General features: G+C 40.0%; 3 protein-coding genes across 5 annotated transcripts in view; 2 read left to right on the forward strand and 1 right to left on the reverse strand.

Annotated features, from left to right (window-relative positions):
* Positions 1-8,215, forward strand: part of nlgn2b (neuroligin 2b) — an 88,761-nt gene extending 80,546 nt beyond the window's left edge. Inside the window, exon 9 of one of the 2 annotated variants that reach the window (XM_088088360.1) lies at positions 1,346-8,215. In XM_088088360.1, the coding sequence (XP_087944486.1) occupies positions 1,346-2,276 (931 nt within the window). In that variant the 3' untranslated portion in view covers positions 2,277-8,215. The remainder of the gene's footprint in view (positions 1-1,345) is intronic. The other variant, XM_042499594.2, reaches the window with a different exon arrangement.
* Positions 8,216-10,326: 2,111 nt separating this feature from the next.
* Positions 10,327-12,463, reverse strand: LOC121953055 (endonuclease domain-containing 1 protein). Its single transcript, XM_042499985.2, has 2 exons — positions 12,110-12,463; positions 10,327-11,886 (listed from the first exon to the last, which is right to left on the reverse strand). The coding sequence occupies exons 1-2, from the start codon at positions 12,461-12,463 to the stop codon at positions 11,278-11,280; spliced, it is 963 nt and encodes a 320-aa protein (XP_042355919.2). The 3' UTR covers positions 10,327-11,277.
* A 5,437-nt stretch (positions 12,464-17,900) lies between these two features.
* The window catches only part of kdm6bb (lysine (K)-specific demethylase 6B, b), a 36,630-nt gene continuing 29,221 nt past the window's right edge, over positions 17,901-25,309 (forward strand). For both annotated transcript variants that reach the window (XM_042499338.2, XM_088088519.1), the window contains exons 1-2: positions 17,901-18,057; positions 20,123-20,252. The gene's annotated coding sequence lies outside the window, so the exon portion shown is untranslated. The remainder of the gene's footprint in view (positions 18,058-20,122; positions 20,253-25,309) is intronic.

Consider the following 25,309-nt stretch of genomic DNA (forward strand, 5'->3'; position numbering starts at 1 on the left):
TTTATGAATGACTTTCTGATGGTAGGTGCATTTATCCCATTCAGATATCAGGAAATACAAAGCTTGTATGGTATACAGTCTTTAAAGGGGACCTGTTATCTTTTTATTTATTTATTTGTTTATTTGACATGGACATACAGCAACATTGGAGCTGTAACAGTCAGACATGCCCAAGTCCCAGATGCACTGCTCTGAGTATTGATAGCAAAATGCTAATTTGCAACACCTGTCCATGAGTATACTGTGTTTTTGATGTTGTATTATAATGAAGGATTTTCATATTAGACATGGCCAAAGTTTCAAATATTGAGGTAAATGTATGTAGAAATAATTCCCATGAGCAAGAACCTCAGGATCCTACAATTCCAAACACACCATATCCAGTGGATTTTTTTTTTACTCTTGTTATAGTGCAGCAGCTACATGCTACATATAACTACATGCTACATGTCAGGGAAACATGTAAACATTGTTGTCCATTTTGTAAATATCTTGCTGATTTTGGATCGTGTTATGTTTATTACCTGTTATTGGTGACTTTTCACAGTAGAAAGTGGCTATTCTACATTACAGTCATTCCCAGGCTTCAAGGACAATTGGCTGCATGTTAACGTTCTGGAAGCACATAGGCAAATCCTAGGATAGCAAAGGAATGACTAGCCCTACTCTCCCTAGTACTGGTTGTCTTCGTTGGTTGGATTGGTAAAGTTTAGGCAAGAGAAGTGGGTTTGGTAAGGATTACGGTAAGAATATCAGTAAATATCAATTAATTACCACATTGACTAATCTTTAAACACACGACGTCCAATCTTGACAGAAACAAAATAAAATTCACCCAGAGTGTTATTGGTTACTCTTGCTAGTAATCTAGTCAATAAGTCCACTGTTCCAACAAGCACCAGCTCTGGTTTGATCAAAATGAATCCTTAATTTACAGAGTTAGATGTAAAAAAAAAAACTTGTCGGTATTCCCCACAGTCTCTCTCTGACATTGTTAGCAGCCGGCTTTTTACAGTCCTGTAACTTCTCCCTCCACCACTAGGTTTCAGCTCAGCTGCCTGGTCCATCAGTAGAGACCGAAGACTGATCCCTGGTGGTGCATGCTGTGCACTACATACATTGAATTTAGAATAAGGAGCCCATATATTTATGAGGATATTGAAAAAACATAACCCTAGGATTTCTAAATACCCTGGTGTACCATTAGATCATGATTCCACTCAAGCCTAGATGATATATGGAATTGCAGTTTTAGAAACACAGGTAACACAATGTTCAAAACCTAATCATTACATTACATTTTTAACATATAAAAATGCTAGATCCTGTTTTTTCTCTCCCCCAGGGATCCCAACCTCCCAGTTCCTCAGGACACCACGTTTATCCACACTAAGCCCAACCGCTTCGAGGAGGTCATCTGGACCAAGTTCAGCTCCAAAGACAAGCAGTACCTGCATATTGGCCTGAAGCCTCGCGTCAGAGACAACTATCGGGCCAACAAGGTGGCCTTCTGGCTGGAGCTGGTGCCACACCTCCACAGCCTCCACAAGGAAATCATCAGCTCCATCACAACTCGACTGCCGCCCGGAGGCCCCAACCGCTGGAAGCCCGTCGGTGGCGGTGGCACACGCTCCACACGACCCGCAATCTCCACCTACCCGCCTGATCCTGAGCCCGATGGTTCAGAGAGGCCCCGCTATTCTCCCTTCCCTGACGAGACAAGGGACTACTCTACCGAGCTGAGTGTGACAGTCGCTGTGGGCGCCTCACTTCTTTTCCTAAACGTGCTGGCCTTCGCCGCACTTTACTACAAACGGGATAAGCGCCACGAACTCATGCAGAGACGCCACCGCCGACTGTCCCCGCAGCGCGGCACGACGATGGGCATGGGTGTTGGCATGGGAGTAGTAGGGGCCCCACCGCACAATGACCTGGCGCTGAGTCAGGAGGAGGAGCTCATGTCGCTGCAGATGAAGCAGCAGAGAGTGGAGCTGGAACATGGCACGCCCCTACCGTCCCGCGGCGTCCACGGAGACCTGGAACCCCTGCGGCCTCCAGTGTGCCCACCCGACTACACGCTGGCCCTGCGACGGGCGCCGGAGGACGTGCCACTGATGACAGCCAATACCATCACCATGATCCCCAGCACCATCAGCAGCATGCAGCCCCTCCACCCGTTCAACACTTACCCCCCTGTCCCGGCCCCGTCCACCACACCCGTCCCCAGCCACAGCAACAATGCCCTGCCACACCAACACTCCACCACCCGCGTATAGGACCAGGCACAACCTCTGCTACCCGACTCTGGGCTTACAGAGACGCACCACACAAACTGCTCCATCCAAACTCCACCCTCATCACCCTCTTTCCTTCTTTACTATTGTCTTTTCTCATTAAGCCCTCAAATAAAGCTGCAGTTTGGAAGATTTTAAGCAGTGAAATACCTCTAAAGTGTAATCATAAGTCAAGGGGGAGTTGATTTTAAAAGCCCGGTCCATTCTGCTTCGCCCCGTTTAAGCTCTTTGAATATTTCGTGCTTAGGTGAGCCACTGAACGCAGCTTTAAGCTCTCTCTCTCCAAGAGGTACGGAGCTGATCGCAATCAGTCTTCTGTGTAGCTCGGTTGTTTTGCACATGTGTTGTTGTGTCAGTGCAAAACTATGTTTGACATTGAATACATATATTCATTTTCATTAATTTGGTGAAAAGATAACACGGCAGCAAGCAGCTCTGTGCGAGGCAGCATATGCCCCGACAAGCTGTCTGTCATGAAGCGGTGATTTCTTGAAACTTACAAATTGCAGCTTTAAAGGCCCAATCTGGAAGTGAAATTTGGCACCCTGTGTTGAGCACAATGTCCCAACAGCTGTCTCTGTGTTATCTCTATTGTACTTTTTGTTCAGTGTGAAATGTGTTGACAGCGCTGCGGAAGTACAAGGATGAGCTATTTGACATTTAAACATGAGTTTTTCAGACATTTTCAAACTTTATTACTAATGTTTGCAAATTTACGTACCTGTTTTCAGTTCCAAAGCAACCCAAAATGCTTTGTAAAAAATCTGCATACTCACAAAAGCTTGAAACATTTCCAGATTGGGGCTTCAACTTCCGGGCGGTACAGGAAATAACTGGATCATACTCAGTCTGTGGGATGCAACCTGGAATCCAGGCTGCCCATTAGAACTTGCTGCATCTCTGCCACGCAGGCTTGTCACTTTATTTGTTTCATTACACTGTTAAAAGAGACTATCTGTTTTAAATTTAAAAAAGTTAGTGTCCTGGTTGCCTTAAAATTTTAAATTGACTATGCTCAGGGGAGGGGTGCAGTGAGGTATAAATGTGTGCACAGTGCTCTGTTTGTGCACGCACTGAGGCAAGACGACTGTCAGCTGCTTTACAAGACCAACAAACAAGTTTGTTTTTAGGCAAGACAGTCGCAGCAATTCCCCGCAGGGAATGAAGGAGTGCGCCATCAAAATCGGGTGTTTTATGAAGGTATTGGTGTTACCACGAGCAGCGACTATCCCACCAAAACTGGGTTTTTTAAGAAGACATCAACTGAACTTTCAGCTGTGATTGTGCCACAAAAACAGGCATAGTAAGCCAAAACAGGGTCAGGGTTAGGGTTAGGGTTATCCCATCTTTTCTAACCATAACCAAGTTTGTTTTCTGTTCCTAAACATAAACACTCTAATAACATAATAAGATAAAATGTTACCGTAGTTTACAAAAACACATAATTTGAACATTTATTCTTGGGGTAGGGATGAAGAGCTGCAGGAAAACATTGGCTGCTTACATCAGAGATCCCGTAAGTCCAAAGAATGTTCGCTCTCTCGCCTCAGACACCATTTGTCTCTGGACTGCATGTGCCAACATCTCCAATATTTTGTGGTGGCGGACATCGAGTTGTCCGTTCACTAAAGCCACTCACGTCCCCTGGACCAGTGGTTCCGAACTGGGGTCCAGATTTCTTCCTAATCGTTTTTTCAAGGTCCACACATTATTCCATTACCACATATCCAATTTCATTTCACAAAATGTTAAAATCAAGTTGAAGAAACAAAAACAGCAAATAAAAGCTATGTGAAATAAATTCACTGTACCGCTCCATTGTTAGCTGCTATAAAACTCTCTCCCGATGGATATGCTTTCATCATGAAAGCCTCACGCTATTGTATGGATCTAAAAACCAGCTCTACAACAGTACAGTAACAGTAAGTTTATCGCATAGTTAACTGTCCCATGAGCTGCGCCGGACCTTGTCCTTTGTCCTGACATGATGACATTGTCATGTCAGAGCAAAGAAATTAATTAAATTCACGCATTTTAAATGTCTTTTTTCCTAGGGCTGTGAAATGATAATTTTTTTCAAAAACTGAATTTCAATAGTTTCTTGTGGTTAATCACATTTTTTAATCATGTTTTCAATTCTATTATTTTGCATTTCAAAGCTGTTTTAAAGTCTTAATTGACAAAGCAAAGCTTCTTACCAGATTGTCTCAAATAGGAATCAGATGACAGAAAAACACTCAACTCATGGGTACCCACAGAACCCATTTTTATTCTGATATTTTGATGTCGAGGGACCCCCGTGTAATGGCCGTTTTTCTATCGCCATGTCACGTCAGCTCCCTTATATCTTGTATCATCACTCTAGCCTTAAAACTCAGCCCGGTCCAGCCTCTTAAAGACTTTGATTATCGGCTAGTGATTAACATAATTTAAAAAAAGTTACACATTACGCACTGACATGAACTGCATCACGATTAACGCTGACAGCCCTACTTTTTTCATTGATTTTCTGACATCAGATGCTGTTCAAAATGTAAAACAAATGTTCGCATAGCCAATGCCTTATGCCCCCCCCCCATAAGTAGACTGAATTCAAGAAGACAAGTTGAGGTAATTTTTTAAATCAACTTGTCTTCTCAAAATTACTCAACTTAAGAATTTATGGCAGCCCGGACACTAACTTTTTTTTTTTTTAAATAGTTGCTTTTCACAGTGTGTCTGTCTGTCTGTCTGTCTGTCTGTCTGTCTGTCTGTCTGTATTCCTCCATCTCAGCCCATTGAACTGCTTCTCTCTCTCCACTGCCTCACTCTCTCTCTCTTCCTCTCTCTGCATCTGCCCTTGTAGCTCTTTTTATTAAACCATCATCCATCATCCATCTCCTCTCCTATTTCTCTCCTTAATCACTTCTAGACTCTTTTTTTTCCTTTTGGAGTCTTTTATACAAAAACACAAATGTAAATGATGTATTATTAATAAATTGTAAGGACATGAATGAAAAAAAAAAAGATATTCTGATATCTCGTTTTTACCAGCATTCTTGGTGCCAAGTACTGTGATAAAAGTTCCTCTCTCACTGGCGTCCAGTGGAGCGCCCCGAGAGGTCCGTCCTGACTGTAACCTACAAAAGGAATTACCATCATAAAAAGTGCCAACCCCTTCATCTTTTTTTTATTACTATTTATTTGTTTAATCCACACACTTCTTTTTTTCTTTTTTTTTTACACTCTGTTGCACTGTGGCTGGTCTCTTCTTCAAAAGGGAAATCAGATTCAATATATCCTCGTTTAAAAAAAAAAAAGAACATAAAGTTTATTAACTACTTTGCTGTGTGGGATATTTGCATGTTTTTGTTTTTTTTTATTAAGAGTGTGGACCGAAAAGTTTATTTGCCATTTAAAATGATTTGCCTTGTTCTTCTTTGATTTTATTTTGAAATTCATTTTCATTTTCTATTTTACTATTAGCTGCACTTTGTGGTACTTCAAACAGGTATTAAAGTATTAAGAGATGAATATTGTGTAAAACTGATTATAACAAAGAGAGTAAATATTTCCTCTTTATTTTTTTCATTTCCTAACACTGAGGCTGTGCCGCAAAACTACCAGAAAAACTGACGAGAGCCTTTTCTTTTTTCTTTCCTCCCTCTTTTTGCGCTCTGTTTCTCTTTATCTTTTGCAACTGTCAACTTTGCAGTCACTGTCTCTCAATCTCACCTGAAGATAGCACTTTTTTTAAGTTACGGAGAAGAAAAAAAGAAACTTTACATGAATAGTCTAAATAAGGTTTCTGTCTGTGACTGACATTAACCACACGCTTCAAAGACTGCCTGACGGTTCTCTTTTCTTCGTGTTTTGTTGTTTCATGACTCTCCCTTCTGCGAGGCAGGAGGACGGAGGAGATATATTTATGACGGTCAAAAGGTGAGAAAGCCTTGTTTCACATCTTTCGCACAACTGAGAGACGGGTCACACTCTGGACAATTCTGAGAAAAAAAAAATCCCAGTGACGTTAGGACAACACTGGACAAACGCTGGCAGCGAGTCAGTGACGAAATAGCTCGTCAGCTGTCGATGCACAGAGGATGCATTCTAAAAAACCTGATTTCAAAAAAATCTTTAAATGACAGACATCACTCACACACCATATTCCACAAAAAGAAAAGGCGAGCGGGATTCATTTGCCCCTCGCCTTGTTATGTTCTGTATCCTGTCTGCTTAGGATAACAACACTCTGGAGCCAGACTGCCATCCCCCTCACACTGGACTGGAGCGAGCCGCGAGGACAAAAAGAACAAACACATGAAAACAAACTGTACATTTTTTAAGTGTAAGAGAACAAAACTGGAATTTGTAAATATTCTGTTTGTCGTTTGGTTTTTGAGTGATTGGCCGGATCTTTTCTTTGTGACAGCAGGTGCAAGTTTCGACATGATTTTAGCGTTCATTCTGTTTGATTCTCCTTTCTTTTTCCTTTTTGATTTCCTTGATTCTCAAGGGGCGAATTCCAATAGATTGTGGACACATGAATACATCTGTTAGCATTTGTGAATCTTAAAAAAAATATATATCACAGCATGGTTTAGGTTAACATAAACACGAAAAAGGAATGCTTAACGGCTCTGGTTAGCCTACAGTAGATAAAGTAGAAAAAACGGCTGTCTAAAGCATACACAACTGGCACTATCCCATCAATCGTGAAGGCAGCTTTTGAGCGAACGAGTACTTTCATTGGTTAAAAAGCCAAAGAACACCTGTGGAGAAAAGATGAAAGAAAGGGGAAATAGGGATTTTTTTAAGGAAACAAGGCAGAAAAATGAAAATGGATGCTTCGAATGTGCTCAAAACAAACCACACATCAAGGAATTTTACTTGTGATGCTGTTGATTTAACTGTAAATGTCTCACATTGTCTTGAGAATTGTCATATAACCCGTAATAGGGAGTTTGTGAAATCCTTTGTACTCTTTTGGTCTTATTTCAGACACTGATCATCACTTTTTTGCAACTTTGTCTGCACATTTATGAGATTATTGACCCAGCTGTTGGATGTGAGTTTGAGTTACCCACGCTCCCAAAAACAGCATTATAGAGACAGTATTTTATTTTTTATTTTTGTTGGAACTAAGCGTTTGGACAGCCAACAGATAATGGAAGCACACTCACCAAGTTTACATGTTTACACTACAGTTTTGATGTTGGCTTAAGGTAAGGAAAAAAAAATATATATATATATATATACATATAAAAATAATAAAAAGCATTACAAGGATCCAAATATCTTCTTATTACTACATTTATTGCTGGAATGGTTAAGTGAAGGCTTGCACCTGTTTGTCTGTTTCATTTAGTCTGATTCAGTAACCTGCTTGAAGCTCGAGATACTGTGAGAGAGCATAATGACCAGAAGGAGTTGAAAGAATTAAAGTTAATATTTCTATTTCAAATAGAGGCTATTACACACTGTATGTTGTGTATCTGAACTGGAAAACATTAAAAAGACATTCTTAAACAAATGCTTTGCCATTATTGATGTTACGTTGTCAGAGATGCAGTGTTAAAGCTGTGTTACATTTTCTTGCCACTAGGGGGCAGAAGAACCACACAGAGAGGAGGTGCACACAGCTTAGAGCACTTTCTGATGCTATGGCTAACATGTTAGCTTTTCCAAATTTTTCATAAAACAACCAGCAGATATGAAGCAACTTTAATGTGATTATGACCACCTGCTTAATCTCCAGTGAACACTTACTTTTCATCTGTGGCTTGGTCACCAACTGCATTCAACCCTGCTCCATATGCACTCCCAGCTGTTTTTTCTGTGCAATCGGCCTTTCAGTCTTCTACTGTGTGAATTTAGGGTTGGTCGGTTGGTTGGTTGGTCGGTTGTTTGGCTTGTCGGTTGGCTGGTCGGTCGGTCGGTTGGTTGGTTGGTTGGTTGGCTGGTCGGTTGGTTGGTTGGTTGGATGGTTGGTTTGGCTGGTCGGTTGGTCGGTTGGTTGGTTGGTTGGTTGGTTGGTTGGTTGGTTTGGCTGGTCGGTTGGTCGGTTGGTGGGTTGGTTGGTTGGTTGGTTGGTTGGTTGGTTTGGCTGGTCGGTTGGTCGGTTGGTGGGTTGGTTGGTTGGTTGGTTGGTTGGGTCTGTCAGTGTGAGCCACTCTTCTTAGATGCATTTATTTGATTGACTTGACAATAATTAAAACATTAATAATTGGAGCACGAGAGATGTTTTTGTTTATTTGTTTGTTTGTTTTATTGTGTTTTGTTTTTATGTTTTGAGAAAGACAAAACTGATGTACAAGCTCAAAGACAGAGGGAACCAGGGTGTTTATTGCTGTAGTTAAAAATTGAGGCTTAAAATGATATCATTAACAGTTTTTTATATGGTTATTGCTTTTAAGCATATGGCATTTATCATGAAATGTATCATCCTAATGCTCAGCTTCCCATGATTTCATTTCCGAATCAACACAAACTGAGTTCTGACTTTTGTTCCACGAGGCCTTACAGTTCGCCAGAGGAGAGGATTTGAATCTCAAAGCCTAAAATAACAGCAGCAGTTCTATGGCGAGGACTGTCCTCTGATCTGTGTTTGTTCAGCTGCTGTACACAATAAATCAATATTATGGCAAATACACTGGAGCAGACTGATGCACTGGTGCTGTTGGATGAAGCATTTGTGCTAATGCACGGCTTTCCGTTCATTCAAGCCCTGATGTGGAAATAATTGAATATTTATTTTTGGCCACGGATACATTTACTCATGTGTTATCTCTGCTGAATAAGCACTGTTCTACCACACTGAACCACTCTCTCCTCCAAAGTCACAGTTTGCACTCTAATCAGTTGATCTTTTAACATGTTGGGCAATATAAGTATCACAGGTGGACGCCAGTTAATTACAATGGCAAAACAACAAAGATTGATCATGATGATATATGCAAACTCTGCCTGCAGCTGTGATGCCAGAAGTTTTGAGTTTTTATTTTATTTGATCTAATTTTATTTTATTTTATTTCATTTCAATTTTTGGATTACAATGCATCTTTTTTTAATCACTGTAGTTTTTAATACTTTTTCATATCTGAAATATTAGATACTTGCATTTTGTTTAGAATACCTGGCTTAAATAATTGCTGCAATAAAAAGCAAGTTATTAGACCCACTTTTGTCTAATAACTCTCCTACTTAATGTGCACTGTATTAATCAAAATCACTTTTGTTATAACTTAAGCAGATTCATCATAAATAAATTGCAGATTTTTTTAAAAGACTGATGTTTTACCCTCAATCCAGTTACCTTTGCAGATAATAATGATCTGCTGGTTCCCCGTGAGCAGTGAACACAGAAGGCAGCCTGCTCTTCCTCCATCACTAGATGGCAGTATGCAACTATAGTAAATCAGAAAGGCCTGCTGCATCAGAGAATGAACCAGGCTCTAGTTTAAAAAAAAATCCCATCATTTTTGGGATGATGGCTGATGATGCGTTAACAGTTCAAAAAGCATCTTCATCTTCAGAATTACAAATAGAAACATCACTCTGAAAATCTTTAAAGAAGATATGTTCAGCATCACATGAAATAAAAAAAAACACTTTTTAAATGATGAAAAGTTGAATGCGCCTTTATGATGTGATATTCACAGAGGTAATATCTGAACATTTTCAATTTTTTATTGGATACCCAAATATTATTCTCACTGTCTTTAAAATGCTAAAAGTTTGTGAATTCTAAAATCTTGCTGGTTTTCTAAAAACTTAAAGAACTCTGCAACGAGTGATGCAGCTGTCCATGGATTTTTTATTATATTCAAAAGACTTTTATAACTAGTCGATTTACTAAATGATTAAAGACTGTAAAACCCATCAGACAGCCATAAAAGTCAAATTCAATTTTCATAACTGACACGGCATTCAAACTCACTTAAAAATATGATAAAAGGAAGCATTTTCTAAGCTTACCACAGCTCTATATTGAATTTCTGCAAGAATTTAAAGTACAAGAACAAGTGAATAACACAATCACAACACAGACTAGTTAAATTCAGGTATTTTATAGAATTACATTTTTGTTTAATCTTCAACATAGCAATATTACACCCTTGTCCCTCTATCTACAGAACAGCTCTCCTGTAAAAGAGAGAAGATCATACTTTTATTTTTGTGAAAAGGAAAGATTATAAAAGAAAAAAATCACCAAAAAGAGTACAACCAACTCCACCTTCCTCCCCCAAAGACTTACTAAGCTACAAGTGAAATGTTAAATAAACATTAGAGAAAATTATTATCAGATTATTCAGCTCGGGCAGCAGAAGAAAGTGTTGGCATCGTATGTTCTTGAAAACCACAGAAACCTTACATTTTTATGTTTTATACCTAGCCCAGCTGGCCACCGAAGTCATTATGTTGAATATACGTTTTGGCTTTCAATGTCAAGACAACGCCTAATGCCAATGTTAGTTTCACATAGAAAATCCACCACAGATGATGCTGATATTTTGTTGGTTTTAAGTTGTGCTGTTAAGTAGGCTAACCAAAATCATACATCCTCACTCATGTCAATGTCATTTTGATGTAAAATAATGACATTTAATGATAAGGTATGGAGAACTAAAACAAACATCTGCAAAACGTCATTTAACATCATGCTAAAGTCTGCACTATGCGAACTTCTTACATTGTCAGACATTTAAATCGCCATCAACCCGATTTTCCTTCCAACAAAAATTTGTCCTCAGTGCGTGGTCACAGCACCTAGGCGAGACACTGGAAGCATGTCCAGCCATGATTGTGCCACCAAGAGTGGGTATTTTAGGTCAAGTTTTACCAAATCCGCTACATAATAATGTACAAGTTTTATATGGTTTGCAGATATGTACAATACCAACATTTATCCTGGCAATTGGGTATTTGCATTACTCTTTAGCACAAAAAAAGCACAAATGTGTTTCTACCATTACCATCTACCACTTTGAGTAGGTAGAAGCTATCAGATGGTATGTTGGAGGTACAGAGGGAGGGGTGAGGGAGAGATGCAGTTGTCATAGAAGATCTGAAGGTTCTGGTCAACATCCAGATTATTTTTCAAAAAGATTTCAAGCTCCTGAACCGGCATCTCATGCACGCTGTTGCCCTCTCTGGCATTTTTGGCCAAGACTCCGTAGGACGGGAAGCGGATGCGAACATCGTGTGGTGCGTTGCGGTCATAGTCGGTGCAGCAGTAAGCGGACCACACATCTTCGGGGATGGCCACACGGTCCTGGTTGTTCCGGCGGATCATGTTACCTCTGGTTGTCACTCCAGTCACGATGTAGGCTGTGCCACGGCAGAAATTGTTGAGACGGACCCGGATTCGCTCCTCATACTCACGCCAAGGCCCAATATTGAACTCGCGTATCTCTGGGACCACGTTGGTTAGGGTGTAGGTTGCAGCCCGGTCGTGTGGCGTAGACTGGTGTTGGTCCGGGTTCAGGTGACCTCTCTCGTACAGGACCACATCAGAGTAGTCATCCAGGACCGCCTGGCTGTCCTCAAACTTCATGTGGAGGTAGCCAGTTGGGAAGGGCTGCATGTTTCCGTTCCCATCGATTTCTGCCAGCTGGGGAGACACAAGAGCACTCAGAGTTGGTTTTTTTTTCATATGCTGGGAAATAATAAAAAGCCAGTCATGTCTGTGAAGCCTCTTTGTCTCTGGAGGAGACCTATTGACTAATTCAGCTGCTGGCATCCTCTTTGAAAGAGAGTTTCAGTGTGAGCTAGCTGGTTAAACCCTTTATGAATGAAAGCATTTTAAAAACAAACCTCAAAGACAAATCTCCTACCTGTGGCTCATACATCCAAGGGTAGTCCACACGTCTGTCTCCTTCTGTTTTCTTGAAGGTATAAGCTGAATAAACTGGAATCCGCTTCTGGGGGTCGTACAGCGTCACATAGCGAGGTCTGTCCGCGTATCGCTGGCAGATCTTCTTAAGTCTGATGTCGGTGAACCCGCGCGGTGGTGTCCCCATGTACAGAGAGTCCTTGCATCGCTCTATGTGATTGAAATCTTGAACAACTGTTGCTGACATTAGAGGCAAAAAGCAGGCCAGCAAAAGAGCAAAAACTGGAGGTGGTAACATGTTCAGAACTGTCTCTTCACTGTGTGCTATGATGAAGCTTCTGGAAAGCAATGGCATGAACTGTTTGCAGTTATGGTTATGAGAAATCAGATATGCAAAGCATAAATGTGTGGCTAAAAGAGAGGCCTCCTGACATGTGGTTGTGGAAGAAGTCTAAAATACTAGTGAATACAATCTTGTTAAGAATTGTTAAGAATTGTAACACACTGGCCTTCATTGACTGCTTTGTACGCATCAGATCTTAATGAGGTTATTGTTTGGCCTTTTGGATAGGGATCATTATATTGTATTAATGGTGCCATTAAATGATGAAGCAACAAGATACTGGGCCACTGACTTCTCAAACGGTGCTGACAGTACTGTCAAATGTCAACGTTTTAAAAGTTATGTTTTCAAGTTTTGCGTCTATCCCATTCTTGCGAGTACGATATCTCAAGGATACCTTTAGGGAATTTATTCAAATTTTCAGCAAATGTCCACTTGGACCCAGTAATGAACTGATTAGATTTTGGTGTTGAAAGGTCACTGTGACCATGTCCGTCACAGTCTCACAAACAGGATATCTCACCTAGTGGGGATTTCTTTAAATTTGGCACTAAAGTTCTTCTAAGACTCAAGAATGAACTGATTAGAATTTGGTGGTCGAAGTTTCAAAGGTTAAGGTCACTGTGACCTCACAAAACATGTTTTTGGTCTTAACTAAATTCATTCACTTACTATGACAAATTTCACACAGATGTCTGAAAGAACAGAATAATTCAACAATGACATTTTATATCTAAAAGGTCAAAGGTAAATTCATCTGTGGCATCATAATGTAAACTGTAAGTGCAAGTTGCCTGGTTCGAGGAGGAATATAATCACTATGTTTACCATGTCATTGCATCGCATCTTAAACATAGAACCTCAAGGAATTCAAAACCAATATACCTAACCTGAACAACCTGTTAAGGCTCTATTTGGTGCAAAATATAAAATCTAACATAAAGTCTACCTGCCCCGAATAACTTGCAAAAACACATTGGCTTTGAAAGATACCTTTTCTTCCCTCTGTGGAGGAAGACATGAGAGCAATTCACTCTCAAAGAGTGTGATGATGTAACACAGGGGCATTGAAATGGGACATTCAGAGACGTGCTATCAATGTAATAGTAAAATGCAAAACTGTCTAATCTGTCCCAGTGATGAACAAAAGGCCTACAGTCACCAGTGTGCTTCAGAGGTACTATGCTACTCAGCATGAATTAAGATAAAGAAATAAAGTTTAACTACGACGTACAGACACAGCGTCCATGCACAAGTGCACACACACGTTTACAATTATATAATCAAAGATCCAAACCAAAAATTGTATATACACTAACTGTGAAGAGAATGTATATAAGGACGCAAAATAACAAAATGACCCAATGCTCCATAGAAACTGAAGATACTTAATCTGCCATGAAGTAGAATGAATTAGTAGAGTTATTTTCTAGCAAATGGCTCAATGTTCTGCCAAAATGGGTGCTTGACTTATTCTGGCAGCTCACTGTGTACAGAGCAATTAATCCATCTGAAACTCTCTTCCTGTTTCCAAAGTTTGTCTTGTCTTTAGTCCTTCATGACAGCTTGGACACATTTCACAAATTCTCTTTCCAGCAATGCAGGGGACATGTGCATGTTTTCTTGGCTTTGCAAGTATCTGTGGATGACAACAGGCCATGTGGCTCAATGGTTGCATTGACTGTCCTTTAACAAAAAGGGTCACTGATTGATTGGCCCTCCGTGTCCTGCCTCTGTCCTGGATCTTATTATATGCTCTGAAAGGGGATAATCATTTCAATCAGTGATGCCCAACCAGGGTTTCTCAAGCCCTATAGGGGGCACTTGTTAACTAGCTGTTGGGTATGAGGTAAAACTGTGGAGTAGCTTAAAAATAAGAAGGAAAAAAATGTTGCTATATATTGAGTCATATTGAGTACCTGGAGTGTTCACTTAAAGTCAGCTGAAATTAATTCATCAAATAGTTGAAACAAAAACCTTAGACATCCGAAGAAATGTTGGTATTGGATGTGTTTACACACCATAGATACATTACATTTCATATGTATCATGTATCATAGCAATTTTTCAAAAGTAGCCTATATGAATTTACTTAGTCACTGGGAGATGGATAAATTAATTAAACTGAATTCAAATTTTCAAAAGGTAATTTGGTGCGCCCCCTGCAGTAAGACCCCCAAGGGGTCACAGACCCTCCTGTTGAGGACCCATTAGCTACAAAATAATGTGCAAACATAATATAGCCATGGTCTGTAGAAATGTACAGTGCCAGCATTTTATTTGTGACGATTGAGTTGGAAATAATTTGCTAAAAACAATCGATATATTCAAAAGATCATAACAACATCCACTTTTATATAATCGATAGTGTTAAATAACATCCAGTTTAAATGAATACATTTGGACCGATGGTAGTGATGAAGGGGCACTGCAGCTCATGCAGTAGAGCTGTAGACTCTGTCAGAACAGACTGAGGACCACTGATGTGAATGTGTGAAATGTGAGGGAAATAAAACTTGCCGTGCATCAATGGACTGAGTGTCTGGTGCTGCTCCACAGTATACTGCCCTCTTTTCAAGTCGCTCTCATGCAAATAGTGACTGTTTGTCAGATTAGCTGGAGCAACAATCCCTCACTGTCCTAATAAGTCAATTTGAGTGACTGAGTGTGGTTATTCATCTAGGGACCAGCTTGCCTCTCTGATCTAATCCTGACTTATGACAATCATAACTTATGTAGCTGAGGCCGATGATTCAGTTATGTGAAGAGACATTTTTCAGCTGTCAGCATTTTTGCCAATTACAATTATAAATTCAGACCAAGCGCAGTCACGGCTCAGCTGCCCCCTGCTGCTTCATCAGTGCAGGAGGGAGAGTAGTTACTGCTGTTGAGGTTATCAGTTCTTTCATACTAAATGCAAGTACTGGTCATGATTTTAGTTTTTTTCCAAACAGTTGTTACAGATTTGAGCCGATGTCTTTCTTTTATTTGTTTGTTTGTTGTGGTGGCTTATCTCTGTAATTCTCATGCAAAATCTTTAACAGACATTATAGTAAATCCCATAGCTCTGTGTTTCTCAGACTGGAAATGTGATTAAATCTTATTATATGTTAGTGGAAAGACACACCTGACTGACCTGGAATAAACCCATTAGTGAAGAAAGCTGGGAGATTTAATTAGAAATTAATTAAAATTAATATTTTACTAATATATTGGGTGTAAAAAATATAAGTATAAAATAGATAATATGACAATCTAATATAAAAATTCTAAAAAATATACTTATTTTAGTACCCACGTGGCTGCCAGCTGCCTCATGAGTGCTACATGTTCTGCATGTTCATAAAATCCAGTATGCCATCATGCAATAATACATGTTGCCCACTGGGAGGCAGTGTAGACTTGTTTGTTGCTTGTTCTCACTTCCTGTGATAAATGTAGCCTGTTGAGAAAAAAAAAATATTGTGTTGTTTTAGATTTGTAAATTAATGTATTTCAGTTTTGAAAACTCATGTGTAGGTGTATGTTTCTCAGTAATCAGCATGATTCAGTGTTTTTTATTATATTTTTATATAAAGATATAATTAGGGACTTTTTCACATCAAAATATCTAAAAGCAACTACACAGTGTTACTTATTTTGTTGAGTTGTGTTCTTACATTGTCCAAAACATTTCCAGTGATGTTCAAACCCAGAGAAATCTGTAAGTTTAGTCAAGGATACGTTCCACGTAATTTGTTTGCTGGCTGTCAGTGGCATCATACCCCCTATGCACATGTGTCAGGGTTGAGGTTGTCTGCATAAAAATAGCTGTCATAAAATGACTTTATAACCAGTTTAAAGCCATTTCTACAATACAGTTTTTAGAGGTTGGTTGTTTTTGTTTCATTTTAATGAATGAAGGATTTTAAGTTAATAAAGATGGATATGTTTTCGTCTTTTCTGGCTTTTTTTCTTTCTTTTAAAAAAAACTTTACTTATTTAGTAGTTTAACTGCCTTTTGAGATCTGCCTGTTATATTACTTTTTTCCTTAATTTGCTTTTTTTTTTGTTGACTTATTTCTGTGCGCATTCTGTTTTTGCCTCTTTGTTTGACTTTTCTTGACCTTTCTCTATTTTGCATGCTTGCCGATGTTTATTTTATTATTCCCTTAGTTCCTGCCTTTGCTTTGTCTGTTAAAGCACTTTCTAAATATCTGTTTTTAAAGGTGCTATATAAATTAAGTAATTATTATTGTTATTATTATCATTATAAAGGTGTCTGAAAGCAGCACAAGAAAAGTGATGTCACTTCAAATTTCAAAACACATGAAAAAATGTAACTTTTGCTAAAATCCACATGAACATTAGATCAAGAACAGTGTCTTAAGTGGTACTGGGTGATATTGTAAAACATTTGCTGCATCATTCCATGACAGCTTTTTTGGGTTTCTCATAGCAACTGATGAGACAGACCAGATGCTGCTTCATGTCAGCTCCAGAAGACAGTCTCCAGGCCTGCACCGAACCACCAGGGGGCTCAATTTAGCACATACTCCATCCTCTGAATCTGGACTCTCATAGTTCTGCACCAAAGCCTTCTGATTGGCCCAAATACCCACATGTCTCTTGCATTGACCAATAGAGTTTGCGCTGATCGGGGGGCTGTTGCTAAGGTACTTGAGAGGTAAAAAAAAAAACCTGTCAGCCGGCTGCTTCCACCATTTCACTCTCACACTCTATGTCTGGCTCCTCATCCGCTCTGCCTCCGTCTCTAGCTCTCAGCGTGCACCCGGGCACCGGCAGCTCTGCCGGCTTTTTATTGGTCGCTGACTGGTGGAAAAAAACATAAGGGGTGAGTGGGGTTTTTGCACAAAGTATAGACCCTCCCTCACTCATGAACCTGGAACTGTAGCCCCTCCTCCCCCTGCTCATCCTGTCACTTGACATTTGAGCTCAGTCAACGCTGCAACCCCTCTATCATCATTTCACTTTTCAAATTTATCCAGAGACACACCTTGGTGTTACACACTACAGAAATGGCATATGCACTATCCATATTAACATATAAAATGGTATCTTTTTTGACACTATGGATCCTTTAATATAGCCCTTTAATATCCTATTTTTTCCTACATTGCAAAGAGCACTTGCAGAGATATGAAAAACATGTCTGCATGAGCTCCAAGAGATTATTTTTACAGCTGTGGAGAAATTTAAAACACCTCCTCTACTGTACTGGCCGCGTTCCAACTCTCTCACACACACATATTGTAAAGGTACACACACACACAGAGGAAAAGGGAAATAAAGAGCCCCTCCATGCCTCTGTCTGCTGTTTCTCCCCTCCTCCCAGCTCGCTGCAAAATGTGAGAGATAAGATCCCCTCTCTCATTGGCTCTCGCCTCATGATTGACAGCTCTCGTCCCGCCCCGTCGCTCTTTGCCCATGGATCGGTGTGCACGAGAGCCCGAGCATCAGAGAGAGGAGTGGAAACAGGAAGAGGAGAGGGGAAGAAAGAAGACAGAGGAGAGAGGATCGAGGTGGCGAGGAGTGAAAGGGAGGAAAAGGGGAGCAGAGAGGGGGAGTGTGGACCAAAGAGAGCGAAGACAAAAAAAAGAAAAGAGGTAAAAAAAAAAAAAGAACCAAAAGAGGAGCAGGGTGCTGTTTGCTTGTCGCTGAATGTAAATACAATACATGCATTGTGAAGAGTGGAGAAGTGTTGCTGTTCTGTGTGTGTGTTTGCATTTGTGTGTGTGTCATTGTTCTGGACAATCTGTCTTGGCAGAACATACTGCAGTGTGTGTGTGTGTGTGTGTGTCTGCAGACCGGGCTGCACATTCATGCATGAAGCACACACACATGCACAGTGCTCACGTGCAGACAGAGAGTGCAGGGGGAGAAATGTGAAATGAATGTGGTGAAGGGGAACTGTTGCGGTCACTTGTGCTCTCTGGGAGGTTTAACTGTTGAATATGTGTGTGTGTGTGTGTGTGTGTGTACAGTAGTAAATAGGCTACAGTGTGACCGAGTGAGATGATTATTCTTTATTTAGAGTCTAAACTGTGTCACAGATAAACTCAGCTGCACTGAAAGTTCACCTCAGACCTGCTGAGACCTTTTTGCTTTGTTGGGGTTTAAAAAAAAGAGTTACTTCAAATATTTGACTCATTTTAGTGTGTGTTTAAAACAGAATAAACACAAGATATCTAGGGTTACTGTTTAGGGTACATCATGCACCCAATTTCCACTTGATGTGATTGCCACTTTAGGTAAGCACCCGGATGTGCAAATTCTAGGTTACCGTTCCTAGCACCAGCCGGCTGTGTGACACACACTCGCGCACGTGCATCCTTTTTTCCCAAACCTGTTAACCTGCCTCATTGTCTTTGTTCACCAAAAACCTGCACATTTTTTTCCAGTGTTTGCAAAAGACACCCCTCTTTCTTGTTCTTGACCTTGCCTTGGTACATTCCAGTACCCCTCTGAGGGGCTGTGCTTTATGGAGCATACACCAGGAGAAGCTGAGAGGGAGAAGGGGGATAGAGGCGAGAGGAAGCAGGGCTGCGGGGTTATTTTTAGAAATGGGATTGATATTCGCCTCATACTGTACGTTCGCTGTGATGGTGACGCTATTTCAGGCTGGAATCCGATAAAATCATACATGTGCGTACACTGTGGGAGTCTGTCTGTCTGCACGCTGTCTCCATCTGTCCTCTCTCCATGTCTCTGCTCCTCGTGTTAGCTAGGAACCACCAGAGACAGGCCTGGTCTGCTGCAGCCCATCCTTCCTTTTATGGTATAGGATCCTTACTGTTAACACACACACACACACACACACACACACACACATATGTGCACACGGAAAGTCAAGAGATGCACATCTGCAGTGGTTCACTGCAGCTAGAAAGCAGATCCAGAGATTGTGAGGTTTACAGGAATTTGACACAGTTAATTTGTCCAAATGAGGACACAATTTGGAGCATATTTGCAGAAAATATTTTTTTCAGTCAGCTGACAGAGCAGCTGAAGGCTGCAGCAGCTGAACAGAAATGTGAAAGCATACATTAAATCCTGTAGACCTTCTCCATTTCACCCCCACCACCCCCCAACCCACTCCTTGCTCTCACCATGTCAAAATCACACTCACACGCAAACCCTCCTCCTTGCTGGAGGCCTTGCTCTCAGCTCTGGACTAAATGATATCATCGGTTGCCAGGGATACAAGGGACACAGCGTGCAGAGAAAAGGGAGGGTGAGGCATGGGCAGAGCCATACACATACCCTGAAAGAGAAAGAAGGAGGTTGGGATATTGGGTATCAAGAAAGAAAAGAGGCCTTGTTGAAACAACTAGTGAAGGTAGCAAAAGGGCCGTGAAGAAGAAAGACAGGAGAAAAGACAGCCTGTCAGAGGTTACTGGCCCATCCTTCCTCTCCTTTCTGCCTCCCATCTCATTTCATTCTCCTCCTTTGTCTCGAGAGGGTCAGCCTTGCAACAGTGCAAATGTGTGTGAAAGCATGTGTTGTAGGATATGAGAGACAATAGATAGGAGAGAAAGAGAATGGCACTAATGGAGGAGAGATGCTGCCCTCGATTTCAGACAAGAAAACCTTTCCTGTCTTGTACATCTGTGCACCAACTGATTGTGGCATTTCCTCACTGCCTCTACTATGTGTGTCTGTGTTTGCCAGCGAGCGGAGGATGTCTATTTAAACGGAACGGAGACCGCATGGGTCTGCTGCTCTGCTATTCCTGACTGACAGCATCATTGAATTTGGACCACACTCTGCCTCCCCCTTTTCTTTCGGTTCTTGTTGCAAGGTAAGACTGGTGACAGAGATGCAAGACACACAAATACATGTCTCCAATCTACACTTAGCAGAGAGGATTGGTGGGATTCTATAAAGGTTAGACAGCCTAATGGGGGGGTTTCAGCAGAGACGTGAATGGATGCATGGCAATCCATCTGTGGTGACAGAGAGATGACCGGGGTTTCCTTGGTGACAACAAGGGGGAGGGAGGAAGTAGACTGAGGGGTGCAGACAGCAAGTTCATCCCACCAGCAGGTGTCAACTGATCACCCACCAGCAAAATACATTTAAAGGGGGCCTGTTATGCTTTTCTGCATTTTTGATTTAGAATATATATAGTGTTACAGTGATGGATGCTCATATTAAAAGTGCCAAAAGTTTCAAATAATGAGGAAAACTTATTTTAAAATAATTCCTATCAGCAAAAACCACAGGTTTCTTACTGTGCCGAACATTCTAGCTGTGTTCGAAACCGTTCCCTGTCACGGAAATAGTGACGATTCATTATTTTGTGTACTATAAAATATCCACAATACACAGCAAATTTGAGTGTACATATAATGGGCCTCATTCACAAACAGTGGGTACACACAAATCTGTGCTTAAACTGTGTGTACTCACGTTTTACGTGCAAATCTGTGATTCATTAATATTTTCTTACCTGAATTTGTTTGTAGTCTGCAAACAAATTTAGAACTTCCTCAGACCATGCATATGCACAAACGATGAACATCTGGCTGTCTTAGACAATGTAAACGAACACCTCACAACTAAATGTGGAGCATATTAAAGCCACATTCATTTAAAAAAGGGCTTTAATAGACAACAATATCTAAAACCATTAATTTAGAAATTTACCAGTAAAAACACTTTTTATTTTACATAATTTATTCTCAGCTTTTCATCCAAATATTGTCATAATTAACATATTCCACAACAAAAACCAAGTGTCCCATATCTGCCTGTAATGATGGCTACTCCCACCAATATTAGTGCCATGAAATAATAATATATTAATTATTATTATGATTATTATTATTACTATTATTATTATAATGTGTTTGAGAGAGACGAACAGCTGTTCAGCTGTCTCTGACTGTCCTTACATTCGCACACCCTCACTGACAGTCCGGCACTGGTGTGTGTGGCCTTAATATGTACGCTTGTACTTGTCGCTTCTCCGTGAAACACCTTAGGACTAACAGATATCCTTATATGGAGAAAACGGGGCGTGGCAGTATGCCAATTTCAGGCTGCGGGCACGAGCCTGCCAGTTAAGAATGATTCTAATTCAGCAACGTACGCACTGAGGTAAGAATAAAATCAGCTGGTACTCACGTGTCACGAAACCGACGGTAATTTTGCGGGCGCACTTATTTCGTGTGCGAAGTAAGAACGTTTCTACGCACCTATTTACATTTTACTCACCTTTACCACAATGCAACGTGCATTTCTGGAGACGAAGAAGAAGTTTGGCCGGTTATCAGCTAGCATGTTTACTACGTTTACTACGTTAGTTGGTCTGTTTAACAGTTCACGGCGGTAAATCAACATGAGATGCCGAGGGCAAGTTTGTCTTCGCCTCTGTCTGTGTCTGAGAAGCAGCAGTTGTGCTAGCAGCAGGAAAACAACAACAGGAACCATTTTCTTCGCGTAAACATCAAGCTAGCACCCCCTTTTTCCAAAAAGGGGGTGCTAGCTAGCAGCTTGCGAGCTAACCACAGCTACTAGCTCCTGAACTAAATAGATAGACGGCTATTACAGCTTGCGGTCAGGACACAAGACCATAGTTGACAAAACCAACTGCTTATTACCTACACTGCTATATGTAGCTACATGCTAAGGTCATGAAAACGTGTAATCTTGGTTGGAGATGTTTTAGATAACATTCCTGCTGTAATATGTCTGGTTGAGTTTAGAAGATATTATTGTTGATTTGTCACAGAAGAAAGTACAGCTATTCTCCATAACAGCCAGTCTCCAGATGTAATTAGCCTACACTGCAAATACATTTCACTATATTCTGACGTCAGGGACACATGGAAATCTTTGGTTTCCGATGTTGTAAGTTTCTTGAAGATTTGGAACATATATCATTGTGTTGAGAAGCGTTTATTTGTGATTTTTCACATAAGAAAGTGATGCTATTCCTGTTACAATTATTTCCTGGTTGCAAATACTCTACTAACATACATTTAGCTAGGCTAAATGCTAATGTCAGGGAATCATGCAGTGCCTAACTTTGGTTGATGTTGTTAATTTCACACCTTATTCACAGTGGAATATGTCCAGTTTTGTGTAGAAGCTTTAATAGGTGATTTTTCCCTGGCTGCAAGTACTCTGCTAATGTACATTTAGCTACATGCTGAGCTCAAGGAAACATGTAGCCTAATTTTAGTTGCTAAGGTTGTTAGTTTCTCCTTGATTTCAGATCATATTCTTGCTGGAATATGTCTGGTTGTGTTTAGAAGCTTTTACCAATAATTTTTCACCGTCAAAAGTGCAGCTATTTTCTGTTACAGTCATTCCCCAACTGCAAGTACACTGTTTAATTCATTTAGCAACATGCTAAAGTTAGGGAAACATGTTATTTTGGTTGTCAGTGTTGTAAATTTGTCCCTGATTTCCAATCAGATTTTACAAAGAACATGTGTGGTTGTGTGTTTATTGGTGATTTTCCATGTTAGAAAGTGGTACTATTCTCCATTACAGTCATATCTCTGCATAGTTTCCCAGCTGTAAGACACTGCTATAGTGCATTTAGCTGCACGCTAATTTCAGGAAAAAATAATCTTTGTTTCTGATGTTGTAAATTTCTTATTGATTTCAGATCATATTCATGCTGGAGCATGTCAGTTTGTACTTAGAAGTTTTTATTGATGATTTTTTGTGGTAGAAAGTGCAGCTATTCTTTGTGACAACCATTCCCCAGCTGCAGGTGGTTGCTAACAAGTGGCTAAATGAGACCACAGAACATCATCATTGTACAGAATATGGCTTTACAGTCTTGTTGTGGTAGTAATGTTAAGTCTAGCAACCATGGTGTAATTTCTCATAGCCTTGCTGTAGCTTTTTACTCTTGGGTGATTGCCTTTAGGCCTCAAAACTCATAAAAGTGGTGTTCATTTGTGAAAATTCTCTTGCTGAACAAAATGTGTAAGGATCTATTTACCACAGGGCTTATTTTCTGAAATAATCCAAAACTCAAAGGAAAATCCCACTAGCTTTTTGTCAAGGGAACCAGGGCGATGCTAACTTCTGCATAAGCGTATGGAAAAAATGTCATTCATCAGGACTATCTATATGGAAGACCTGCAAACACTGACCAATCAGAATGGACTTTTTTTGGGACAAGGGCTTAACCCTTTATGACCTAAGCAATTTGGCCTGATTTATTTTAAGACGATGAGAAGAAGGCAATGAGCAACTTTGCAAGAAATTACAACATAAATTGTAATTTCTTTCCAAAATGCATGAAGGCATCTGAGGCATACACAAGAAAACTGATGTAGATCCCGGTTTCAAAGAGTTAAGGAGACAGATGCTGAAACAGAGCGTTTCAGAGACAGGGTAAATACAGGTGTTTCAACACAGACAGTAAGTGAGAGAAAATAAAGTATTTTTTGGCCATTAAAGCATGTTCTGGTTGAAACCTTATAGCCTACAATTATGAACCTGAAAATGAGCATAATAGGTCGTCTGTAAGATTTTATTTGTAAAGCATCATGCGTTTGTAAAGCATCATGCATAAATATAAAGTCAGGGACAGAGCTTAAACATTGTGATATTTAACACAACACTTAATTGCACTGTATTGTTTGCACTGCATGTTCTTTTGTTAAACTTATCTCACCGTGTAGCCGAGGCTGCAGTAAACCCAACAGCAACTTAACCCCTTTTGCACATGACATCATTTGGCCTCAGAGCTGAAATCCAGATGTCTTGAATTAACCCTACGCAGATGGGTTTAATATAGGAAGCACAGAACTATTGTTGTGTAGAGTCAAATTTACGCTGCTGCTGCTGACTGAAAGCTCCCCCTACAACATTGTACTGTACCAACAGTGTGTCCCAGCAGTGTGCAACAGGGAGGGTCCACAACAGATGGTCTGTCCGCTATCTCTGTAATGTTGCTCAAATATCAGCAACTCAGGGTTAAAAGCACAATAAGGTTTTTTTTAACTGTCTAAGGAATGAAAAATTGAGACACAAACAATGAAAGCAGTAGTTGGTATGAATAGTCTTAGATTAAAGTCATATATTATGCAGAAACTCACATATTCCCTCAGATTACAGCAAGATAAACTCAGCATATATATGGTCAAGATGGACTGACTTTATAAAACCCCAAAGACAAGACTTTAGATGAGAAACCTGGACATTATGTGAATATTAACATTCTTCCCAGTTGTTCTGTAATGTATATAGGTTGTTTTTTCTTTTTTGTACCAGCAGTTAATGCCTATGAAAATGGCATTGGGGAGGGCACTCGATAATTTTCATTTTGAAATTCTAATGTCTTCCTGTACAAACAAAATAAGCCTCAAGTAAATGTACATCTATTTATTTATTTATTTTTGTTCACTTTTCCTATTTTTATTTCTTTTAATTTAACTAATTTATTCTCTCTTTATGTGAGACCTAACTGATCAAAGTCCTTCACATAATAGAGATGGCTGTCTTGATTAGGAATCTAATGGAAATTTTCATTTTCTGTTCTTTTTTCTTCTCTTCTTCCTCTGCTTCTTCTTGTTAATATCTTTCATTTAATTTGTTTATTTTAATAATATAACCTTTAAATTTTATCTATCCTTGTGTGCTTTCGCTTGTTTACTTACTAACTAGTCTTTTGGCTCATACTTTTACTTATTACTTTGAAGCACTTGATTTTGCTGTGATTTATTATTGCCAGAACAGGCTTGAAGTAAAGCTTTTGTAACTGTATTTTTTGTAAATCTTCTGGCTGCCAATAAAAAACAAAATAAAAAATAAAGTCATACACCCAAGATCTTAAGCTGTAAAGCAAATGATAAAGATGTTATTTCAGCATCAGTGGAGAAGCACCCA

The sequence above is a fragment of the Plectropomus leopardus genome, chromosome 15 (assembly GCF_026936395.1).
Source record: "Plectropomus leopardus strain MGB_pleo_1.0 chromosome 15, ASM2693639v1, whole genome shotgun sequence".
In the NCBI taxonomy this organism is placed as follows: Eukaryota; Metazoa; Chordata; class Actinopteri; order Perciformes; family Serranidae; genus Plectropomus; species Plectropomus leopardus.